This window comes from Equus przewalskii, chromosome 12 (assembly GCF_037783145.1).
Source record: "Equus przewalskii isolate Varuska chromosome 12, EquPr2, whole genome shotgun sequence".
NCBI lineage: Eukaryota > Metazoa > Chordata > Mammalia > Perissodactyla > Equidae > Equus > Equus przewalskii.
The window spans coordinates 21258812-21279497 of record NC_091842.1 but is presented as its reverse complement, the minus strand read 5'-3'; the positions used below and the strand labels follow the sequence as shown (position 1 = coordinate 21279497).

Here is a 20686-nt window from a genome sequence, read left to right as displayed (position 1 = left end):
GTTAACAGTCCCTATTGCTGGGCTGTGGGGTTATAGGTACTTTTCCTTCTTTTCTGTATAACTTCAAGATTTTCTAAATAAACATGACTTATTTTCACAATCAGAAACAGATAGTACGTATCCTTTTAGAAAACCTATAGTCATACTCTGATTTGGCCTGTATGATTTTTAAAGGCATAAAACATGGCCACATGGCTGAAATATAGACATAACAAAGTGTTTTGGTTTCTACACACTGTACCTGTCCGCGTGAAACCGGTTCAAGAGGAGGAGGATTGAGTGCTGCTGGGCCCCAGTGGGTAATCGGATCACATGTGACTGCATTGTAATCAGCCCGTTTTTGTTCAAAATTTTCCTGTGATAGTGCAGCTTCCCAGCATCGACTCTGCAGGAGAGGAAGAGTGTGGGCTGTCATTTTGCTTTGCTGGTTGCTTTCACTCCACAATGTAGGAGCTGTCACCTGGACATAAATAACTGAGACACACACACACCTCCTACCCAGCCAATCTAAGAAAGCAGTCGCTGTGAGACAACAGCCTTGGAAAGAGTAGCCATGCCTCAGCCTAAGAGCCTGCCCCAGACCTCCAGGAGAGGCAAGGGGAGTGGAGTGGGAAGGGATTGCTGGGGTGGGAGACTACAGGGGTTAATGAGGAGACGATCAAATATGGATCTCTAATCCCGTTGTGGTCAATAACCAGGGTGACCATACATCCTGGTTTGCCGGATGGTCCCCAATAATGCCCATTGCCTCAGCATCCCACCTGGTCAGCTCTACTTTCCACTCTCAAAATGTTTGGTTTGGACAATAAATGACAGGGTCACCCCAGGGTCTGCTCAAAAAGAAAGATTGCGCTCCCAATCACCATGGATTATGGTCTCCTTGGCGACAGGGATGAGAGGAATGGGAAGGCCACGTCAGCAGGCCCGTTTGCGGGCAGAGCACGATCAGGGAGCCCTACCATTTAAAGCAGAGAAGCAAGTCATCCCCTTACTTGAAAGCAGTGCTGTGGAGGTCTCGCTGGAGCTCCCCTTGCCACCGGGACCGGCCTAATCGCTCCAAAATGCAGTAGGAGAAGTCGGGGAGCTTCAGGTCGGGGTCACCCTCCAAGCCTATCAAGGCCCTGTACCGCATGTCCTGGGAGGCAACGATGATCAGTTTCTTCCCCCATCTGCAAATCGGAAACAACCACACGAAGAAATAACTTTGATTTTAAGAAAATCGAAATATGAAAAAGCAGAACCTTGGAGAATCACCGTTTTCTACTACTTCTGAGAGGTTCACAGTCTCCCAGTTAAGGAGGTTTCGGTCTTAGAACTGCAGTGTTCAGGGTGAACAGAGCCAATCTGGTTATTTCCTTGCTTAAAGCCCTCCCAGGCCTTGCTGGGCACTCAGACCAAAACCCAAACGCCCCGCCAGGGCATGGAACGCCCAGCACCTTCCGCTGCTCTGCCGTCACCCACAGTGGGCCCACCTGTCCTGAAACAAGCTATTCCCTCTGCCAGGCTACTCTTCCCCCAGGGCCTCAGGTGACTGATTCCCTGTCATCCTTCAGGTCACTGCTCTGACGTCTACTCCTCAGACCTTCCCCAAAATGCTAACCAGAGTCCATTCCCCACCTCCGACCATTTCCACATTCCTCACAGCACCTAGCACTCTCTGAAATGGTCATTTTTTTTTGCAGACATTCTCGTCTATCTCCCTTCTTCAAATATTAGCACTGCAAGAGGGGACACACTGTCAACTTGTTCACCAGGACATCCTCAGGCCTAGAATGATTTGGTGCACAGTAAGGGCTCTGTAAATATTCATTAAGTGAATGAACTAGCCTACTGAACTGGACAGATAAACTTCAGAGTCAAAAATACTGAACTGTGCAATTGGCAGACCTGAAGTCTGTTGAAGACCAGGCCTTGGACAAATCATTAGTTCCTCCTACTGACTTGGGTGTGTGAAAAATAAGGGCAAAAACACTTTCCAGCAAGGCACTTCAACACACCCCTCACTGAGAATACTGATTCTTCTGCTGAAGCCTAACAGTCGGCACCACTTAAGACTGGGGCTCTAGGGCAGTGCCTTACCTGCTGATTAAGTGGACAGCTTGGGCAGATCAGCCCACTCCATTTACACCCCCTCGGGGTCCAGGTCCTGCAGCAGAGATCCCACAAGGGTGTGCTGGCAGAGAACCCATCACTCACTCACTCCTTGGCATCGAGATATACCCACTTAGAAGAGCACCCTTTCCCAGATAAACGAGTGACCGAGGGTGCAACCCCTCCCACCCTGAGCCAGCATCTCCGCTTCCTAGCCTGTTATTTCCAGACACCTGGCCACAGGGTCTGTCTTCAGTCACACCATTCAGTCTGACTGTTCTCCTTCCTCCTGCCCCACTCAGATCACTTGGCTTCTCCCACCAAGAAGGCAGAAAGAAAAAAGAAGAGGTCTTCATTTAACTTAACTATGGCTTTCTTCACATAGTTTGTGACCTATAATTAGTCTTCTGCAGAGTCACGGAAGTCTGTGTAGTCCGTCTTCAAAAAGAATGTTAGGTTATGAATACACGTGAAAGAGATTCAGTCCACTTGCTGTGTCTGCATGTCACAAACTTAGGATCTTGCTCTCCCATCTCAAAACAGGCTGACTAAGTTAAATTGGAAGATGTCAGTTAGGAAAAAAAAGTTTGAAAATAGAGGAACTGGTTTGCTGCTGTTTAAATTTACTCAGATTTGTTTACTACCTTGTACTATCATAATTCCAAAGTTTCCAACTAGTGGACTCAATGACTCCTGCTAGGCCTAATTTGTTGACTGTGGTCCCCACATAGGTTATCAAATACCACTTAAGGACTATGCAAAGTATCAGAGATACCAAGATAAATAAAAACGGTATCAAGAAACTCATCGTCTACTGAAAGAGAAACACAAGAAGATAAACAATTATACTATGGTTCACTAATTGCCCTGACAGAGAACAGCTCTGGTGGTCGAGGCGATGAAATGACATATATGAGGAGCCCCAATTCAAGCTTATGTGTATGAATAGTGTGCATAGTAATTAGAGAAAGCTCTCAAAGGAGATGATTCTTGAGTTAACAGTAAGCTGGGTGGGAGATGGGGAGAAGGGCAGGGAGGCAGAAGCTGCAAGGCTCCAGAGGCATGAGGAGCATGCGTGCTCTGGGAGGTGAGAGGTGTGGCATGGCCAGGAAGTCTAACACGTGGCAGCAAGCTAGAAAGCAGAAGGAAGAAAAGCTCAAGGGGTCAGCGGGAGCCCACATGCTGAACACTTCTGTGGTATCACACTGGGGAGTTTGGAATCCATGACATAGGTCAGGGGTCACAACTTCGAACCCAATAGGACAGTCAATCAGTCAACATGCAATTTTAGGAGCAGACTTTGTGCCAGGCGCATTCTAGATCCTAGAGATACAGTTATGAACAAAACAGACAGAGTTTCTGCCCTCAAGGAGTTTATAGTCTGGTGAGGAAAGTGACATAAACACTTAAGGTCATTTTTGGTAACAAAAAGAGTAATACGATGGTGCCTGGGCAACAGGGACAGTTTCTGAGGAGCTGAGTTGAAGGCTGAATAAAGAGAAGGAGGTAGAGCTGTGAAGAGCTGAGGCGGAACATTATAAGCAGAAGGAACAGCATGTGACATTGACCTGAGGCAGAAATAAGCCCAAGGTGTTCAGGCAGAAGCACAGTGAAGAGTCAGGCAAGTTGAGGGGACCGAGGTCAGAGAGCTGGGTGGGCAGAGGCCAGGTCCTAAAGAGCCTGAGGGGCCATGGTCAGCAGGGCAGGCAGCTGGCAGGTGTAGTGAACTGGGCGGGACACGGCCCATGGCTCCAGCCTACTTTGCTAAGTAAACATTCAGTCCCAGCACAGCTAGACCTCATGATGTTTCAAGAGAAGCCAGAAATCCAGATTTTCTTCCCCTCTCGCTCTCTCTCTTCTTTTTTTGGTGAGGAAGATTGGCCCTGAGCTAACATCTGTGCCAATCCTCCTCTACTCTGTATATGGAATGCTGCTGGAGCATGGCTTGACGAGCTGTGTGTAGGAAGCCATGAACCCTGGGCCACCAAAGCGGAACGCACGAACTTAACCTCTATGCCACCGGGCCAGCCCCTAGAAATCCAGACTTTTAAATACTAGCAATGAATAAAATTAAAAACAAAAAAAACCATGCTGGTTAAACAAAGTGGTCTGTGGGGCAGATGTGGCAAGTTTGACACCTCTGCACTTGGGGACCAGGGTACCCTCCATCACAATTCCATCTTAGAAAAAACCCTCCATGCAGTGTAGAAAGTCAGAAATAGGAGAGACAGCAAGAAGACAGATAGCCAGGAGACTACTGCATTAATTTGTGGCCAAAGGGGGTTTGAGAAAAAGTTAGAAGGTCTAGTCATAGGAATTGGTGGCCAATTGAATGCAGAAGTCAGGGAGAGAAGGGGCCCAAGTAGAGTCCCAAGTTGATGGCTTTCACAGCCAGGTGCATGAGAACACCTCTTACCAGAATAAACAAAAGAAGGAAAGAAAGGGAAGAGAAGGCAGGTTTGGGGTGAAGGAGAGTGATGCTCTAAATTCTGGGCACACTGAGGAAGAGGAGTCGGTTATTTAAATATTGCACATGGCCCTGGGGGTGTGTGTGGGGACTAGACAGAGCCCTTGGGAACAGCCAACATTTAAGGGGTGGAAGGAAGTCGGGGAGTCCACAAATGAGCTGGTGAGGGTCAACTAGGAAAACAGAAAGCCACAGGGACAAAAGCTTCCAGAGTCCCTGATGGCACAGAAGGGTCAAGGAAAGGAAGGGCCTAACAGTGCCCACCGGCTTGTTAACAGGAGACTGTGGTGAAGCAATAAAGTCAGAAACCAGGACTGCAGTGGGCAGAGGAGCGGTGGGGAGCTGGAGAGGGAGAAAGAGTGAGTGCAGCTATTTCTTCCAAGAAGCACGGCCGCAGAGACACAGAGAAAGCTACAGTTACAGGGGATCCAAGGTCAAGAGAACGTCGGGTGTTGTGAGACCTGTTGTAAGACGGGTGAGTCAAATTAATGTGCTGAGGAGAAAGCACCAGCAGACAGGCAGAAGTTGAAAACAAAGGCGAAAAGACCAGTTAACTGACAGAGGTAGGAAAGAGCATGAAGAATGGGAGCTGGGCTGGGGAGGAGGGGAAAAAGGGAAGAGAAGCATCCAGATCACAGCCCTGGACAGGGCCACTGTTTCTTGTCTTCTCTGAGACAAGGGAGGGGGAAAGAAATGTGGAAAAGTCTGCACGTTGAGGAGAAAGGTGGAAGTCAGGAGGTTTCACACTGGTAGCTTCCCCTGTTCTGTAAAGTAGGAAGGGAGGTGGGAATGGGGGTAGGGGCTTGAGACACCCTGAGAAACTGGGACCCTCACTGAAGACTCACAAAAGGACCATTGGGCAGCACAGGGTCCAGCCCGGACAAGGTAACAAAATGCACCAATCTAAATGATGGCTGCCTGCTCTGCCCAACTGTGTTAGGACAGTGGACACAAAGGGAAGAGAAAGGCAGGCTCCCCCACCGCTCCCCCCCGCCGAGCAAAATTAGCCCCAAAGGGGCAGAAGGAAGAAAGTAGAGGACTGGCTTAGTTCAGGGCTGATGCAGTCTGACTGACGCTGAGGCCGCAGACCAGTCCTGGCACTCTGATTACACCCCTGACTTCAAAGCAGGAAGATTCCCATGAGTTTCTGATGGTGCAAACCAGTTACCTGCCAAAGGCCTCCACCATCGTACAACGGGACTGCAAAGACTTGGTCCTGATGTCATTGGTGATGTTTTTCCTCTCCTTAAAGTACCGGCATGAACCCTGGATGCCATCCTTATTCTCTAAGATCATATGAATAGGGTAGACATCCTCCAAAGGGACCGGGTCCCTCTTGGACTCCAAAATTCCAGTTTCCAAATCAATTTCTTCATACCTAAGGGAGAAAACACAACTATCAAACCACAACTCAGCTTCAGAAATCACACATGCTTGGCCTGTTCTTCTGACAGCCTCTGGTAGAGATCAGAGAAAAGGAGTGATATCACTCATCCCGCCTTACAAGTGCAGCTCATTTTGACAAGCAGGGTTCCCACCTCGCTATCCCAGAGACCACAGGCCTTTCCAGGATCCCCCAAATCCACCCCAGAAGCTGCATGCTGGAACTAGAACCACCTTACTGGCCCGAGTCATGGCCTTGTGGTTTCTCTCCAAACCTGGTGCCGCTTATTAGCAATTCTCATCTTTGAATCCTCAGTCCTGTCCTTCTACCCACACACCAATCCTATGTCTTCAATTGTCTACCGAACACCTCAAATTCAATGAGCTCAAAACCAAAGTCTGATTGTCTCTCCCCACCTCCAGTAAAGTCCCTCCTTTTCCTTGCTATCATATTCCCCCAGTTGCCTCGGATCAACTCCATGGAGACATCTTTGACTTGTTTCTTCTTTTACCCAGTCAGCCAAGTTTGTCAAGTTTCCTTACAAATCTTACTCACATCCTGTTCTAGTCTAGCTTAGGTTAAATCCCATATACACTTCTCGACCCTTGTCTTCCTTGCCTTTTCTGTGACCTCTGTACTACTTAACCCTCCATTCTCAAATCACATCTTTCCCCAGCTTCTAGGACACCACTCTGGACTTCCGTCCTCTACCTCTCCAGTCACACCTTCCCAGTCTTCTTTTGAAGGCTCCTGGTTCTCCATCCAGCCTTTAAATGCAGGTACACCTCAGTGCCATGTCTTAAGGCTGCCAATCACACTGCACTCTCAGGGATGATCCTAGCCGACAGCTTTAATTACCAAGCATATGGGCTAACTCCATAGGTCTAGCTCAGTCCCTCCCTCTGGCCTGCATTCTCTTCCATGAAGCCAGATGTTTACTAAACAGAACCTCCACTTGCATAACTCCTAGGAACCTTGAACCAAATGAGTCTCGAAGTACATTCAGCACCTTCCCCACCTCCCCTCAGACTCAACCACCGTGCTGCCCTTCTGTGTTCCCTACCACAGTGAAGGGCATCAATATTCACTCAGGTGCCCAAACAGGAGGAACGAGGAAAGGAAGGGCACCATCCCTGAATCCTACCTTTCCTTATATCCCATATCCAATCAGTCACCAAAGCCTCTTGATTCTTCTACCTCATATATCTTAATTCCATTCACTCCTTCTCTTCATTCTCACCCCCACTATGGTAAGTCAAATCATGACTGGTTGTTTCTGACTGAATTACTACAAATCTCTCACCTTTGCTCTTTGCAAAGTCTGACCCTCCCTTCAGTGGCTTCCAACTGTTCTTTTGAGAAAGGATAAACTCTAAATGGATTAAAGGACCACTGTTACCTCACCAGTCCAATTTGGTTAAGGGCAGAGTGGATTCTATATCTAGATTTCCTGGATTCAAATTCTGGGTTCTGCCCTTGCTAGTCAATATCTTGAAGAAGTCAACCTCTCCAGTTTTCATTTTCTCTTCAGGAAAATGGGGATAATAATACCCATCTCCTAAGGTTGTTGTAAACATTAAATAACTTGCTATATGTCAGAATCTTAGAACAGTCTCAGTTCACAATAAGCATATATACAAGTGTCAACCATTATTTCTCATTCTCTACCTGCAACTCTACACTTCAACCAAACTTAACTTATTTCTCTTCCTTCAAGCATTCACATTTGCTGCTCTTTGTCCAGAATACTCTGCCAAGTGGCCATCTAAATCCAACCTTTAAGTCTTGTTTTGGACAGAATTACCTCTGGAAACCTCTCCTCTTTCTCAAGGTATGGCTCCAGATGCTGGAGACAGATGGCCTGTGTTCAAATCAACAGTCACTTATAATCTCCATAACTTTGGACAGATTACTTAATCTCCGTGACTCAGTTTCCCCCTCTGCAAAACGGGGAAGATAACAGCGTCCACTTCATAGGGTCACTGTGAAGATCCAGTGAGTTCAATCTCCTGAAGCTCTCAGAACAGGATTTTAGAAGAGTACCAGGCCAATAATAAGCACTCAGTAAATGCTAGCTATTGTTACATTTGCTGTTATGTAGATCTCCAGTTGCCTCAGGCTCAATAGTTTGGCACTGAAAGGATGCTGCATAAAGGTCTGAAAAACTCAACTGTCTCCAGTCTTGATCTGAACTGCCTTCCTGCTCCAATGATATCCTCTACAGCGCCAGGAATAACCCCCCAGTCCTGCTCACCACGACCCCAAACACACACAAGGACATAATGGGACACCATCAGATGACCCTCAACTCCATTAGACGCCTGGGCCCTGGCCAGGCCAGAGGGACCCCAAATCAGCCTCCGACCGCGCCGCCCATCGGACTCCCTGTCCTGCCTCGGCTCCACTCCTTTTCCCGCCCCCTGCGGTCACAACCTGGTCCCCTCCTCCAGCTCCATCAGACCCCGGGTTCTGCGCCCGCCCGCCCGCCCGCAGGGCCAGGCCCCTGACCGGTCCTGGAGCTGGAGGTCGGGTCGCTCCCGAGGTTCCTCATAGAAGCTGATGCCCGGATGCGTGGCAAGGGCCCGCCACAGAAACTCCTGCGTGTGGGGCTCCAAAGGCAGCGGGAAGGGCGGCACTCGCGTCTCCAGACGGCTCCACAGCGCAGGCAGACACAGGCCATCAAGCCCCTCCAGAGCCACCTCGTCCAACAACGACTCCAGCGCGTCCATTGCCGCTTCAGTTGGCAGCGCCCGGGGCGCCTGCGCGCCAGGCCACCCAGTGCCTCTGTCCGGCGCGCCTGCGCACAACGATGGGCAGTTCAGGGAGGCGGGTCGAACGCGAAGATCGCAGGAAGAGTTCCAGCGCGCCGGCGTGACGTCACTCCCTGTGGGGCGGGCTCAGTCAGTGAGGCTCCACCGCCATTGGTCCGGAAGCCTGCAGTAACCAGGGGAACTGCAAACAGTGTAGGGGCTGCTTCCGGTTCGGGCACCCGGAACCGCCGCCTCTAGGGATGGACGGTGAGTGTCCATGGGCCCCTCCGGGAGGTCCAGCAGTTATTCTCCCATCCCTCTTGAGGCCCCTCCGGGCAGAATCCTAGGCCACAGACGCCTGGACCACCACTACCTGACCTAAGGTGGTCTCTGGTCTAAGGGAAAGGGAGCGTTAGCGGTCCGGGATGGGGAGAAGAGGCTGGGGGGAGTGGTCAGTGGTTTGGTCTCTGTGCTGAGCTGCCGTCGTGTAGGAACCCGGTACTGACCGGGGGCTCAGTGAAGGGGTTTAGAGTGGCCAAAGAGAAGTAGACATCTGAGGAGGGTCTTTGTGTGTCCTGGGATGTGGCACTGTGGGATATGGAAGTTGGGATGGGGGTAAGCGTCATCATGGGGAGTGCAGTCATTGGCTACTGAGAAATGGGACTTGGTAAGGCGGGTGGTCGCAGGAACTCTAAGTGTTGTCAAGCAACGCCTGGCTAAGCTTTGTAACAGCCCTTTGAGGTCAGTGTTGTTATCTCATTTTACAAATGAGGAAACTGAGGCTCAGAGAAGTTAAGTAACTTGCTCAAAGTCAAACAGCAAGCAAGTGGCAGAGTAAGGAACCCTGATACTCTGTTTCTGGAGCTGAATTGTGGAGTTTGAAGTTTGGAAGGGGTTTTAAGGCCCTTCATTCCGGAGGCTGCAAATGCAGATCTCTCCAGAGGCCAGCCTAGTGGGCTAGATTGGGCTGTGACTGAAGATCAATTACCCTTCAGAAAGGGAAGCTTCTCACTCAGCTCCAACCAATTATTTTCCTGGGGCACTTGTCAAAACACCATGACAGCCAATCAGTCTGAAGGCCAGGTGCAGCCTGTGGGTCACCATTTAGGGGTCCCGGATTAGAATCATGGAATTGACAATTGGAAGCAATGTAAAGATAGGCTACTCTGATATCTCATTTTGTAGATGGGAAGACTAATGTCTAGAGAGACTGGTAGGGTCTGTGCCAGAATCCAGATCATTTTTCTCATTTCACCACTGTCCCTCACTTCTGGAATGCTATGTGGAAAAAAATTGTTTTAATTGAACAATCTGTTATGTGCTTTTAAGCTTTTAACGTCTTTGCCCTTTGTACTTCAGAGGTACCATAAAATGTCATTTGCCAGTTTGCCCTGTGGAAAGGTCAACGTAATGGTGCTATAGAGCAGCAGTTCTCGAATCTTTTTGGTCTCAGGACACTTTTATGCTCTTACGTCAGAAGAGCTTTGTTTATGTCTGTTATGTCTGTGCTATTTACCATGCCAGAAATTAAAGCTGAGAAAATCTTAAAACATTCATTTATCAATTCATTTAAAAATAAAAATAAACACATCATTTCTGAACATAAAAATAATACTTTTAATGAAAAACAGCTATTCTCCCCCCCCGAAAAAAAAATTAGTAGGAAGAATGGCATTGTTTTACGTTTTCTCAAATCTCTTCAATGTCTGGTTTAGTAGAAAATAGCTACTGTTATTTCTGCTTCAGTAACCAAACTGTTGTGTTGTTATTTTCACTGATTTATGAAGAAAATTGGGCCTCACACAGATATGTTGTTGAAACAGGGAGTATTTTAATTGCCTTTTCAGATGCCTGTAGACATTCTTCTTTGATACTGTACCAAAACTTAAGAAGTGTAGTTTCTTGAAGGTTAGTCACAATGTGGCATCTGAAACCATATCAGTGAACTTTTGAACTCTGTTACATTAAAATCCATTGGTTTATCTTGCCTTTTGATTGGATATTTTACCCATGTAGGATTTTGTAACATTAGGCATTGGTCATTTGGAAAATGTTAATTCACTGAGTTATGCAAATCTTCCAAATGTTGACATTGAAAATTTCATTACACAGTATCAAATGGCATATCATTACACAATATCAACAAAATCATATTCATTAATACCACCACCTATCTCATTTTTTAAAAAGAGCTTAAGTATTAGGAAGCTATTAAACTCAAGGTAGTGAAAACAAGTAGAGAACTTGGAAGCTTGAGTTTTACCATTGGCAACAAATACTGTCAGTTGCTTCCTTGAAGTGACAGGTTTACTTCTTTCATATTTGAGAAAATGTCTGCCAGATACCCAAGTCTGAATAACTATAGTTTGTCTAATAGCTGTTCATTCAAGTAAAAGTGACATTCTGCACAATATGTGGCTAGTTCAGCTGGCAACTCAAAAAATCGCATAGGTGTTTTCTGGGGTCAACCATTGTACTCCGGCTTGTAGCAGAAATGCTTTAAGTAGACTTCCCATTTTTTCACACAGAATATTAAGACGTACTCATGGGCTGAGATCTAATAAAATTAATTTTTACTGTTTCATCAGGACGTTCTTAAGTGAAAATGATTTTTTCTTTGTTTGTTTTATTGTGACTACATGGCAGTAAAGAATATAGTGACCACTAAGACAGTTTGATGCCACTGCCTTGTAGCCACTCAGGCCACAAACTGTTTTGCCTACTGTTGCTTTTGCATTGTCAGTGCAAATGTCAACACAGTGAAAAAGTCTTCGAATTATGATGAAAATAGTTTTGTCCTTGGGAACTCCTTTTCCTCCCAGGATCTGCGGAACACACTTTGAGAAGCATTGCTGTAGACCATTTTCAAGAAACCTGCTTGGTCACTTCTGATTGTTGTCATCTCAGCACTCCTAGAGCATTATTATGGCCCAATGGAGGAAAAATTTGTGCTCTTTAAGAAAGTATTTGCCCTAAGATTCGATTTAGCATTCAAAGGATCCCTTTTTCCATTGCAATTTTTAAAACTTTGATTTATACACAATTTTATGGGCACGTATCTATTGGGTAAAGTGAAGCATGCTTTGATGAATTGTGATTCTAGCCAGCTAGATAAGCCAAGCCTGGCCTTATTTGAAAGATGTTTACTTCCTAAACCCACAAAGGCTTAAATATCTAGCAAACATCCCCATACTGGATTGTAGTTTGGTTTATTCTGCATGTCCGAATCACCATAGCTTTTCACAACATATTTCCTGGCCCATTGGTTTTGACTTTGGGCGGGTTCTCTCTGGCTCTGCGCTGCAGTGTAGTGTAATGCTTATTTGTTTTGGGGGCCATATAGCCCTGGATTTGAATCTCAGCTGTGTACTCTGACCTCTCTGAGCCTCAGTTTTCCTGTCAATAAAATGGAAATAATGATGAAGCTTACCTTGTTTTGTTTGGTAATCCATTGGTGACTCTATCATTGTGTATTCAGTGAGACTATGCATGAACACTTAACACCAAGCCTAGCCTATAAAAAGCACTCCTATATGATAGCTAACTATCTGCAAAAGGGTTGACTTCCTCCACACTGCTCCCAAAGAGGGAGGAGGGAATCTGATGCAGCTCTCTACCAAATAATAATCTTTGTAATTAGCTCACTCTTTGTTTAAAAGGAAACCCCGCATTTGACATTTTGGTGGTGTGTGCGTCTTGTGCTTGTGAAAATGTTCACCTTTATGTTAAAGCCGAATTTCCTCCAGTGCTTTTAAAATATGAGATGGTTTAGAAAAAAAATATATTTCTACTCGGTTTTCGAGGAACATAATAATTAGACAAAAGATCAGCACATCAATATAATTAGAAAGGAGTTTAAAGCTGATCGTTTGCTTTTGCTCCTCCCAGAGCAAATAGTCAACATTTCCCCTGTTTATACTGTTCATTTGCTTAGCAAACTTTCTCAAAGAATTAATAATGCCAAGGTGAAATTTAGCCTAGCTTGTCTAAATAATCCCAAACTGCAAAATAGGTGACAGTTGATTTAGTAAGGTTTTGCTGAAAGTACACTGTTGGCGTGTCTGGTCTCGTTTGTTCTTGTGTGCTATTTACCTGGGCTCCTGGTGATTTGTCTCTTACTACTTGAAGTAAGCCAAGCAAAAAATAACAATAAGATAAAATAAAGCAAGCATTCAGCAGGTAAAATAGAGGTGTGGTCCATGTAGCCTCTGTGTTAGTTCTGTTTTCCGTCCTCTTTGCTCCCATCCTTCTCTTGGATTCATTCCTTTTCTCGTTATTTTTCAGCATTCACGCCACCCTGTCATTTTAGCGTACAGGAATTTGGCACATTATGTTTTGCTTATTTTTCCTTAGGGCATTCGTTCAGTGACTCTACAACATTTCAGTGCCTTCTGTGCACCGGAATCCAGAAATATCAAGATGAATTTGAGGGGCCAGCCTGGTGGCACAGCAGTTAAGTTCGCATATTCCACTTCGGCGGCCCAGGGTTCACTGGGGTTCGGATCCCAGCTGCGGACATGGCACCACTTCACAAGCCATGCTGTGGTAGGCATCCCACATATACAGTAGAGGAAGATAGGCACAGATGTTAGCTCAGGGCCAGTCTTCCTCAGCAAAAAGAGGATTGGTGGCAGATGTTAGCTCAGGGCTAATCTTCCTCAAAAAAAAAAAAAGATGAATTTGATTGAATCCAGGTGAAGGGTAGATGGGAGTTCATTATACTATTCTCAAAACTTTTCTGTAAAGTTGATTTTTTTTTTTTTTTTGCTAGGGAGGATTCACCCTGAGCTAACATCTGTGCCAATCTTCCTCTATTTTATGTGGGATGCTGCCACAACATGGCTTAATGAGTGGTATGTGAGTCTGTGCCCGGGATCCAGCCCCTGAAAATGAGTTCTTTATATCAGATGTTACAAATTGGGAGCCCGTGGCTGAGTCAGCCCACATGCATGTCTATTTGGCCCATGATGTTTTGTTTTTTAAAATTTTTGAATTAGTTGTCAACATTGAAAAATTGGAAGATTTCTCATAAATGTCTGATTACGGTATTTTCTTAAAAATATCAATAAAGTCTTTTAACATCGAATTACAATTCTGCCTGGCAACGGTTTCCTCACAGCTGGTGCTAGGTGGAGATGCCCACTTTGGGAGGGAGGTGCGCTTTCCAGTTCACCACAGCACCTCCCTGATGGGCTTCCCTCGCTGCGTCTGCTACCTGCCTGGGCCCCATCGGCATTCGAAGTTACAGTCCTGCTCTAGTATTAACTTGGACAATTTTGAAAATCCTGGTGGACTTCATTATGCACCGTACTGTGCTATACTTACTCTTTTAGTTTTAATCTGAAAAAAAAAAAAAGGAGAGAATATATTCTCTGGCCTTAAGAACTTCATAGTCTGGTGAGAAAGCCAGATCTACAATCCAACATGGGAGTCCCCAGGAAATAACATTTGTGAAGGTCTTCCCCTTCCCTTTCTGCCTGCTGCCTGCTTTTGTAAATAAAGTTTTATTGGAACACAGCTATGCCTATTTGCATATGAATGCATGCAAACAGTCTATGCCTGTTTTCATGCTTCACTGGCAGAGTTGACTAGTTGTGACAGAGTCCATATGGTCCACAAAGCCAAAAATGTTTACTATCTGGCCCTTCACAGGAAAAGTTTGATGACTCCTACCATAGAGGATCCAATTTGGTTCTTCACACGGCTCAGAATGATGACTACTGTAATTGTGCCCATTGTACACCACACAGCTAGTAGGTAGCAGGAACAGGACTCAGCCGAATCAAGTCTACTCTCTAGCATGTCATCAAAGACTTCTCTCAAACCTGTCCCTGCCACAGGGCCAGGTTCTCCCACCTGGGGAGGGAGGCTGCAGGTGAGGCCTGTGCATTACACTGGTGGAAGAAGAAACACAGTTTAAAAGACACTGCCCTTGACTGTTTTCTCAGCTCCCTCAGGATCTGACCCTGTGGCTGCTCCCGTTTCCATGGAGGAGAGGGCTTACACAGAGCAATATGGTTGCGTGGAAGGAGCTCGGAGCTATTTACAGAGCACTTTATATAAGAATGAGAAAGCGTCAGAGGTCCTCAGTGCCACTGGACTGACTACTGATGCCCCGGGGGATTTTGAACAGCCTGCCGCTTGTGGGCTTAACAATTGCCCTGTGGATGTAGCAACTTTAATCAGAATTTCCCTGGGGAAGCAGCTTCCCTCCCCTGCCCCATCCCTTGGTGAATCTGCTGGTGTCCAGCCTGATCTGTAGACACTGACCCACCCACTGTCATGCCCAGAGGTTTGATACTGGGCTAAATGGGATTCATAGATATGTTTTTCTGTATTTAAAAATAGTGATTTCCCATACAAACCTGGACTTTTGAGTCTCTTGATAAAAGGGTGCTTTAGCCCAACCGTGCCTGCCTTCCTACACAACCCCGGTCCTCCAGCACTGAACACTGGCCACCTCCTTGACTTTGGACATGTGATGACAATTTGACCAAATCACCTGGCTGGTGGTGCCAGTCATCAAGTGCTCACTTTTTGCATTGAGAATATTGGCCTGACCCTGCAGGCCTCTGAGATTTCAACCCCTGCCCAAGCCACCACGGAAAGCTGGCCATCTCTTGAGCACACTATATTCTTTCCCACCTCCGTGGCTTGCCCTTGCTGTGTTCCCTGCCAGCTGTGCCCTTCTTTCAAGTCACCTCCACACTTTAGAGTACAGTGACTACCGTTACCTGCAGAGTTAACTCCTGCGTGGTGGGATTCCATAGCCCCTCATGCACGGTATATCACAGGTATTGGGCTCCATGCCTTTCTCCTTCTTTGCGGGTAGAGACCCACTCCTGTTCCTTTGTATGCCCAGCGCTTAGCCCAAAGACTGACACGGGGAGATGCCCGTGCGTGTTTGCTGGGTTGACATTGTAACCAGGACAGAGAAGAACTGATTTTGTGTCTTAGTGAATTGCTGACCCGTCTCCATAGAACAGACAAAGAAAAGGCCCTGGTAGCCAAGCCTCCAGGCCAACCTTCCAGAGACCTTGGCTGGTTCCTCTTTCTCTAGTGGACAAGGATGCTTCCCCCAGATGCTGTCCTTTGGAGTAGTTCAGCCCAGTCCCAATGATATGCCCTGTCCTAGCTACCTTTACTGTACCCCACAGCCTCTGTTTTTTCTTCTGTTCTCCCTGTACTTTCAGTTAGCATTCCCATCCTCCCTTAACTTCCTGTCCCAGTGAAGTCACTGTCAATCCCACCTCCTGCCTCGTTTTGGAGCCTGATACTACCTTGACCACCCTTGGCTGGTGGATTCTCTGGAGACAGCCTCTGACTTAATGTGTCCTTCAGGGATAGGAAATTACAGGTGAATGCAGCACCTGGCAGGGAGTTGGAGCACCACAGATGTCTGGTCACCGATCCTAGGACCCCTCTGGGGAGCACGACACTTTTCTAAGTTCTGAGTGAACTCGGAATGCCTTGTGCTTATGTATTTCCTCTCTAAGGAGTCCCAGGCAAATTAGATACATTTTATGAACCCACCTAAAATCATGGAAGGTTAGAACTGGAAGGGACTTGACAGATCTTGTCCAGGATCCCATTTTGAGGATCCTGATGTATCTCAGAACTCAGAGGATCCTGTGCAGGGTTCACAAGTTTAGAAGCCTGCAGGAACCAGGCAGGTTATATAAATGGCTGCAGTGGCCAGGGTTGGTTTCATTATGCTGCTTTGTGTAGGGTTTTCTCAACACCTAAATACACTTTGCATACCTGAGGTTGCCTATTAACTTCTTGAAGCATATGGCCTTCTCTATCTCTCCATCATCTCTAAAGTAGTGATAATAAATGTATTCACCTCCTAGGGTGGTTGTGAGAATTAAGTGCATTAATACATGCAAAGCCCTTAATCAGGGCTTACACATGTAAGCACTTATGCTGCTGCTGCTGTTGCTGCTGATTCTCCCTTTTGCTGGAGATGTGGACACGTGAACCTTCACTTTCATCTTTGCTAGCGAAAGACCTCTCAGAGCTGCTGATAAATGGCAACTTGGACTTGACCTCAGTGGCAGGGAGACAGCTGGGGACAGGGAACCAGAAGGCACCATGCCATCTGGCAGGCCATTGCCCTCAGCTCCTGACAACTGTTGTCAGGCAGGAATGCAAGTGCTGTGTTGCCAGATCTTTCAGTTTCTTAAAAGAATCCAGAACTCAGAATTTTCAAATGTGAGCTCTCCCAAGCTTTCAACGTTGGCTGAAAAAAAATTTTTTTTAACATTCTGGAGAGCAGACAAACGTCTGTGGGCTAGATTGAGCCAGTGAGTGACTTTGGATCTAGTCTGATCACTGTCCTTTATTAGACGTGGAGGCCAAGGCGTGGGGAGTCAAGTGTCCCTGATGGGCAGCCCAGGTGTGGGAGAAGGCCCAGATCTGTTTCAGTCCAGCACCCCCCTGCCACCGCAAAACTCCCCCCAGTGAACCCGCACACTGAGAAGTCCTGCCTCTTGCCTCCTTTGAGATGGAGATTTCATTTTAAGCCTGCAGATGGGAACCCTGAAAGACCAGGACAAAGGCTTAGACTCTTTTTTGCTCCCTCTCTTTGTGTTGGTGCTATCCAGAGCTTTCCTCATTCTAGAGAGGAGTAGAAGGAGCAGAGCTTGTGGAGGAGGATGGAGGGGGTTCCAATTCTGATGACTCCTACCAGCCGTGTGACCTCGGGGAAGCTAGTTACTTCATCTCAGTGCCTAGACTCTTACATTGTAAAGTGGAGATGAGTAGTAGGACCTTCCCATTGGGCTGCTGTGAGAATCAGATGAATTACTCCTCTAAAGCCCTCAGAATGGTGCCCAGCATGTGATAGGTTCTCAGTAAAATTAGCTATCAGAGGCAGGAACACATTTTGTCCTTAGGATTCCAGGGGATCGCATGTACCATTTCCCATGTTTTCCATGGTAGTTTGGCAGATCGTTTTTTGAGGGGGATGCAAATACTCAAAAAGACACTTTAATTTGCATACACATGCATTTTCACAAATGCAGTGTCCTCAGTTGTATTCTGTGGGGAGCTGGGGTGGGAGGATGGGGCTGGGTTGGGGTGTGGATGGAATGGGTCTGGAGCTTATGTGATGGATACAGAGGTAAACCAAAGTACGTTTTAGCCTGGGAAGCATGTTATCACCTAAGCCACTGATTAGATTAGAGAAATGTGGCGTTTACTTATATTCACTATTTCAAATGAAAAAAAATCAATATTTTCCAATTATCTCCAATGGTGTATTAAACTTACTTTGTCATATTTCGTTTCACCATCCCAGAAAGAGCAGGGGGAAGGGATCAAGAAAGCACATTGTGAGAGAAGATGAAGTCTTTGCAGCAGTTTGTAATCATGCTGCCTGTCCCTTCCAGCATTGGCCACACAGAAATTTGGTCACTCACTCATTCATCAATTCCAGAAACGTTTACTGATGCCTACTCCATTCCAGATACTGCTCCAGGTGTGGAAAATTCAGTGATAAAAAAGTCATACAGGGGCTGGCCCCGTGGCCGAGTGGTTAAGTTCGCGTGCTCCGCTGCAGGCGGCCCAGTGTTTCGTTGGTTCGAATCCTGGGCGCGGACATGGCACTGCTCATCAGACCACACTGAGGCAGCGTCCCACATGCCACAACTAGAAGAACCCACAACGAAGAATATACAACTATGTACTGGGGGGCTTTGGGGAGAAAAAGGAAAAAAATAAAATCTTTAAGAAAAAAAAAAAAAGTCATACAGCAGCCTCTGGTCTCATGCAGCTTATGTTTAGTTGGGGAGGCAGACCCCAAAGAAATCGCAAGAAAAAGATCAGATAAGTGCTCTGTAGGACATTAAAGTAAGGAGGACTGGGGGCTAGTCCACTCTGAGGAGGTGGGTCCCTTTAAGCTGAGATCTGATTGATAAGAAGGAACGTGCATGAGGAGACCAAGGGAATGAGGCAAAGGTCCTGTGGCAGGAAGGAATGTGAGTCCTAAGATGGAAGAAGGACTCCGGGGCTGCAGGGTTGTGAGTGTTAGCAAGGGGAGAGGGAAACACACTGGAAGGTGAAGCAGGCAAATGATATGTCTTATTTTTAGATGGCTGCAGTGGGAAAAGCTCAGCAGTAGTAGAGGGAGGATACCTACCAGGTGGCTATTGAAAAGATGACGGGGCCTGCAGAGGGATGACGGAGAGGAAGGGACAGGTTCAGGATATGTTTGGGCGCCAGAGTCCAACGGAACTCACTGAGATCCATGAATAGATAGTTTCTGGGGGAGGGACCTACTAACTGCTAAGTACCTACTATGTGCAGGGCACTGTTCTAAGTGTCTTCCATGTACTAGCTTAACTCCGACAGTTGACTGAAATGGCATTGGGACTGTTAGGATTCCCAAACAGCTAATGAGTGGCTGAGCCAGACAGGCTGACCCAGAGCCTACCCTCGTAGCCACTGCACAGCGTTGTCCCCAGGCTCTCATCTAATTATGAAGCTGGCCAAAGAGTGCGTAGCTAAGCATTTCTTAACCAAGCAAATGTGCATAACAGTGTGCAGGGTATAAATAACTATTTCTACCTGCCAGCTGCTGTTTAGGTTTGGGAAGGAAAAGAGGATCTTAGCATGACTTGTTTATCTCAGGTAATTTGTCAGTAAACTGGGCTGCGGGAATTTGGGTTACATAGAAAATGCAAAGCAAGAGTGACAGGGATATTGTTTCCGGCTTTCAGAAGATAGATGTGACTGAAAGGCCCAGAGCCAGCCTGGAGGCGCACGTGAGAAGTCGGAAGAGGAGGGTGTGACCCAGGGCCAACCTGGCTTCCAAACAGTCGGCTCTTTGTCTAATAGAGTTCTGTTATTATGATGAGATTTCCGTAAAGAGGTTGTACCTCCACCCCGCAAAGGGTCCGTGGCATCAAGATAAAGAATGGAAGGGGTGGGAGATTTTCCAGTCTTCTGCCTAGTTACCTATTAGGTTGGAAACTAGAGGCTTGTTTTGTGGGCCTGTACAGAGCTTTAAAAAAATTCTTAATTACTATCAACATTTAAAAATTAGAAGCTTCTCATAACACTGGACTTCTCTGGAAAAATCTAATCCCACAAAACTGAGCCCACATTCCTGCATGGAAACCGGCAGCTAAAGCCAAATAATGATGCCTCGTTAGGCTGGCAGGTGCTCTCCAGGCTGCCCTGTCCCCACCCTACCACCTTACTCTGCCACATGTCTCTTTGCACAGGCCATAGGTGGAAGCCGGCATCAAGATTCAGGAAGCTGGGATGGGGCTGAAGGCATGCAGGGGTGGGGGTAGTAATGACAGTGGGGCCGAGGTGCTCCCATTCCTGGACTTGAAGAAGGGCGTGCAGGCAGGCAGGCAGCAGGGCATAGTGAACTCTGGATTAGCAGCCAGACTGGCTAGTTACTAACCCAGTTCTTCCCCTTCCTTGCTTGGGCAAGTTACTTTGCTTCTCTGAGCCATGTGGCTTCGTTGTTGCCCAGAGTAAGGAATCCCAAGAGCTCTCGCCTGGGGAAGAACCTGACAGTGCTAGGTGCTCAGTAGGCACTAGGAAACAACAATTTCCAGAAAACCCATCTGGACAGGTCTCAACTTACCTTTCATTTCTTTTTTTCCTTTCTCATCTTGTCTATCTATTTCGTAAAAATTTTGCCCCCAGATAAATGAGCAGGTCACCAGTAGCCAATTACCTAAGCTAAGAAACTATTGTTTCGATTTCCAGAAACCATATTTGTCACCATTTCACTCTTATCTCTCACACATTACAGCTTGAGCTCTTAAAAGAAGGCAGTTTGTCCTCTGGATATTGTATTCTCTTTCGGGCAAGCTTCGGGCTCCCGAGGTTCACTGAGGCTGCTCCGTCTCCCTCCAACAGACCACCCGCTCCTGGAGCTTGGATGGGAAAATCTACAGCATTTCTCATTATATTTTTGAAAATTTGAATCAGTCTTTTGGACATTTAATATTTTAAGTTTATTTTAGTTTCTTG

The 20686-nt window shown here is 46.6% G+C and overlaps 2 protein-coding genes across 24 annotated transcripts in view; one reads left to right on the top strand and one right to left on the bottom strand.

Moving 5' to 3' along the window:
• GTF3C1 (general transcription factor IIIC subunit 1) overlaps nucleotides 1–9284 on the bottom strand; it is a 79640-nt gene extending 70356 nt beyond the window's left edge. The window contains exons 1-4 of the mRNA XM_070566488.1: nucleotides 8451–9284; nucleotides 5727–5936; nucleotides 993–1169; nucleotides 242–385 (exon numbers count right to left, since the gene is read on the bottom strand). Of these exons, the coding sequence (XP_070422589.1) occupies nucleotides 242–385; nucleotides 993–1169; nucleotides 5727–5936; nucleotides 8451–8671 (752 nt within the window). The 5' untranslated portion in view covers nucleotides 8672–9284. The remainder of the gene's footprint in view (nucleotides 1–241; nucleotides 386–992; nucleotides 1170–5726; nucleotides 5937–8450) is intronic.
• KATNIP (katanin interacting protein) overlaps nucleotides 8866–20686 on the top strand; it is a 202606-nt gene continuing 190785 nt past the window's right edge. For 5 of the 23 annotated variants that reach the window (XM_070566499.1, XM_070566500.1, XM_070566492.1 and 2 more), the window contains exon 1: nucleotides 8879–8959. In XM_070566499.1, coding sequence (XP_070422600.1) covers nucleotides 8953–8959 — 7 coding nt within the window. In that variant the 5' untranslated portion in view covers nucleotides 8879–8952. Of the gene's footprint in view, nucleotides 8960–20686 lie in introns of all 23 variants that reach the window. The other 18 variants (XM_070566508.1, XM_070566502.1, XM_070566503.1 and 15 more) reach the window with 8 other exon arrangements.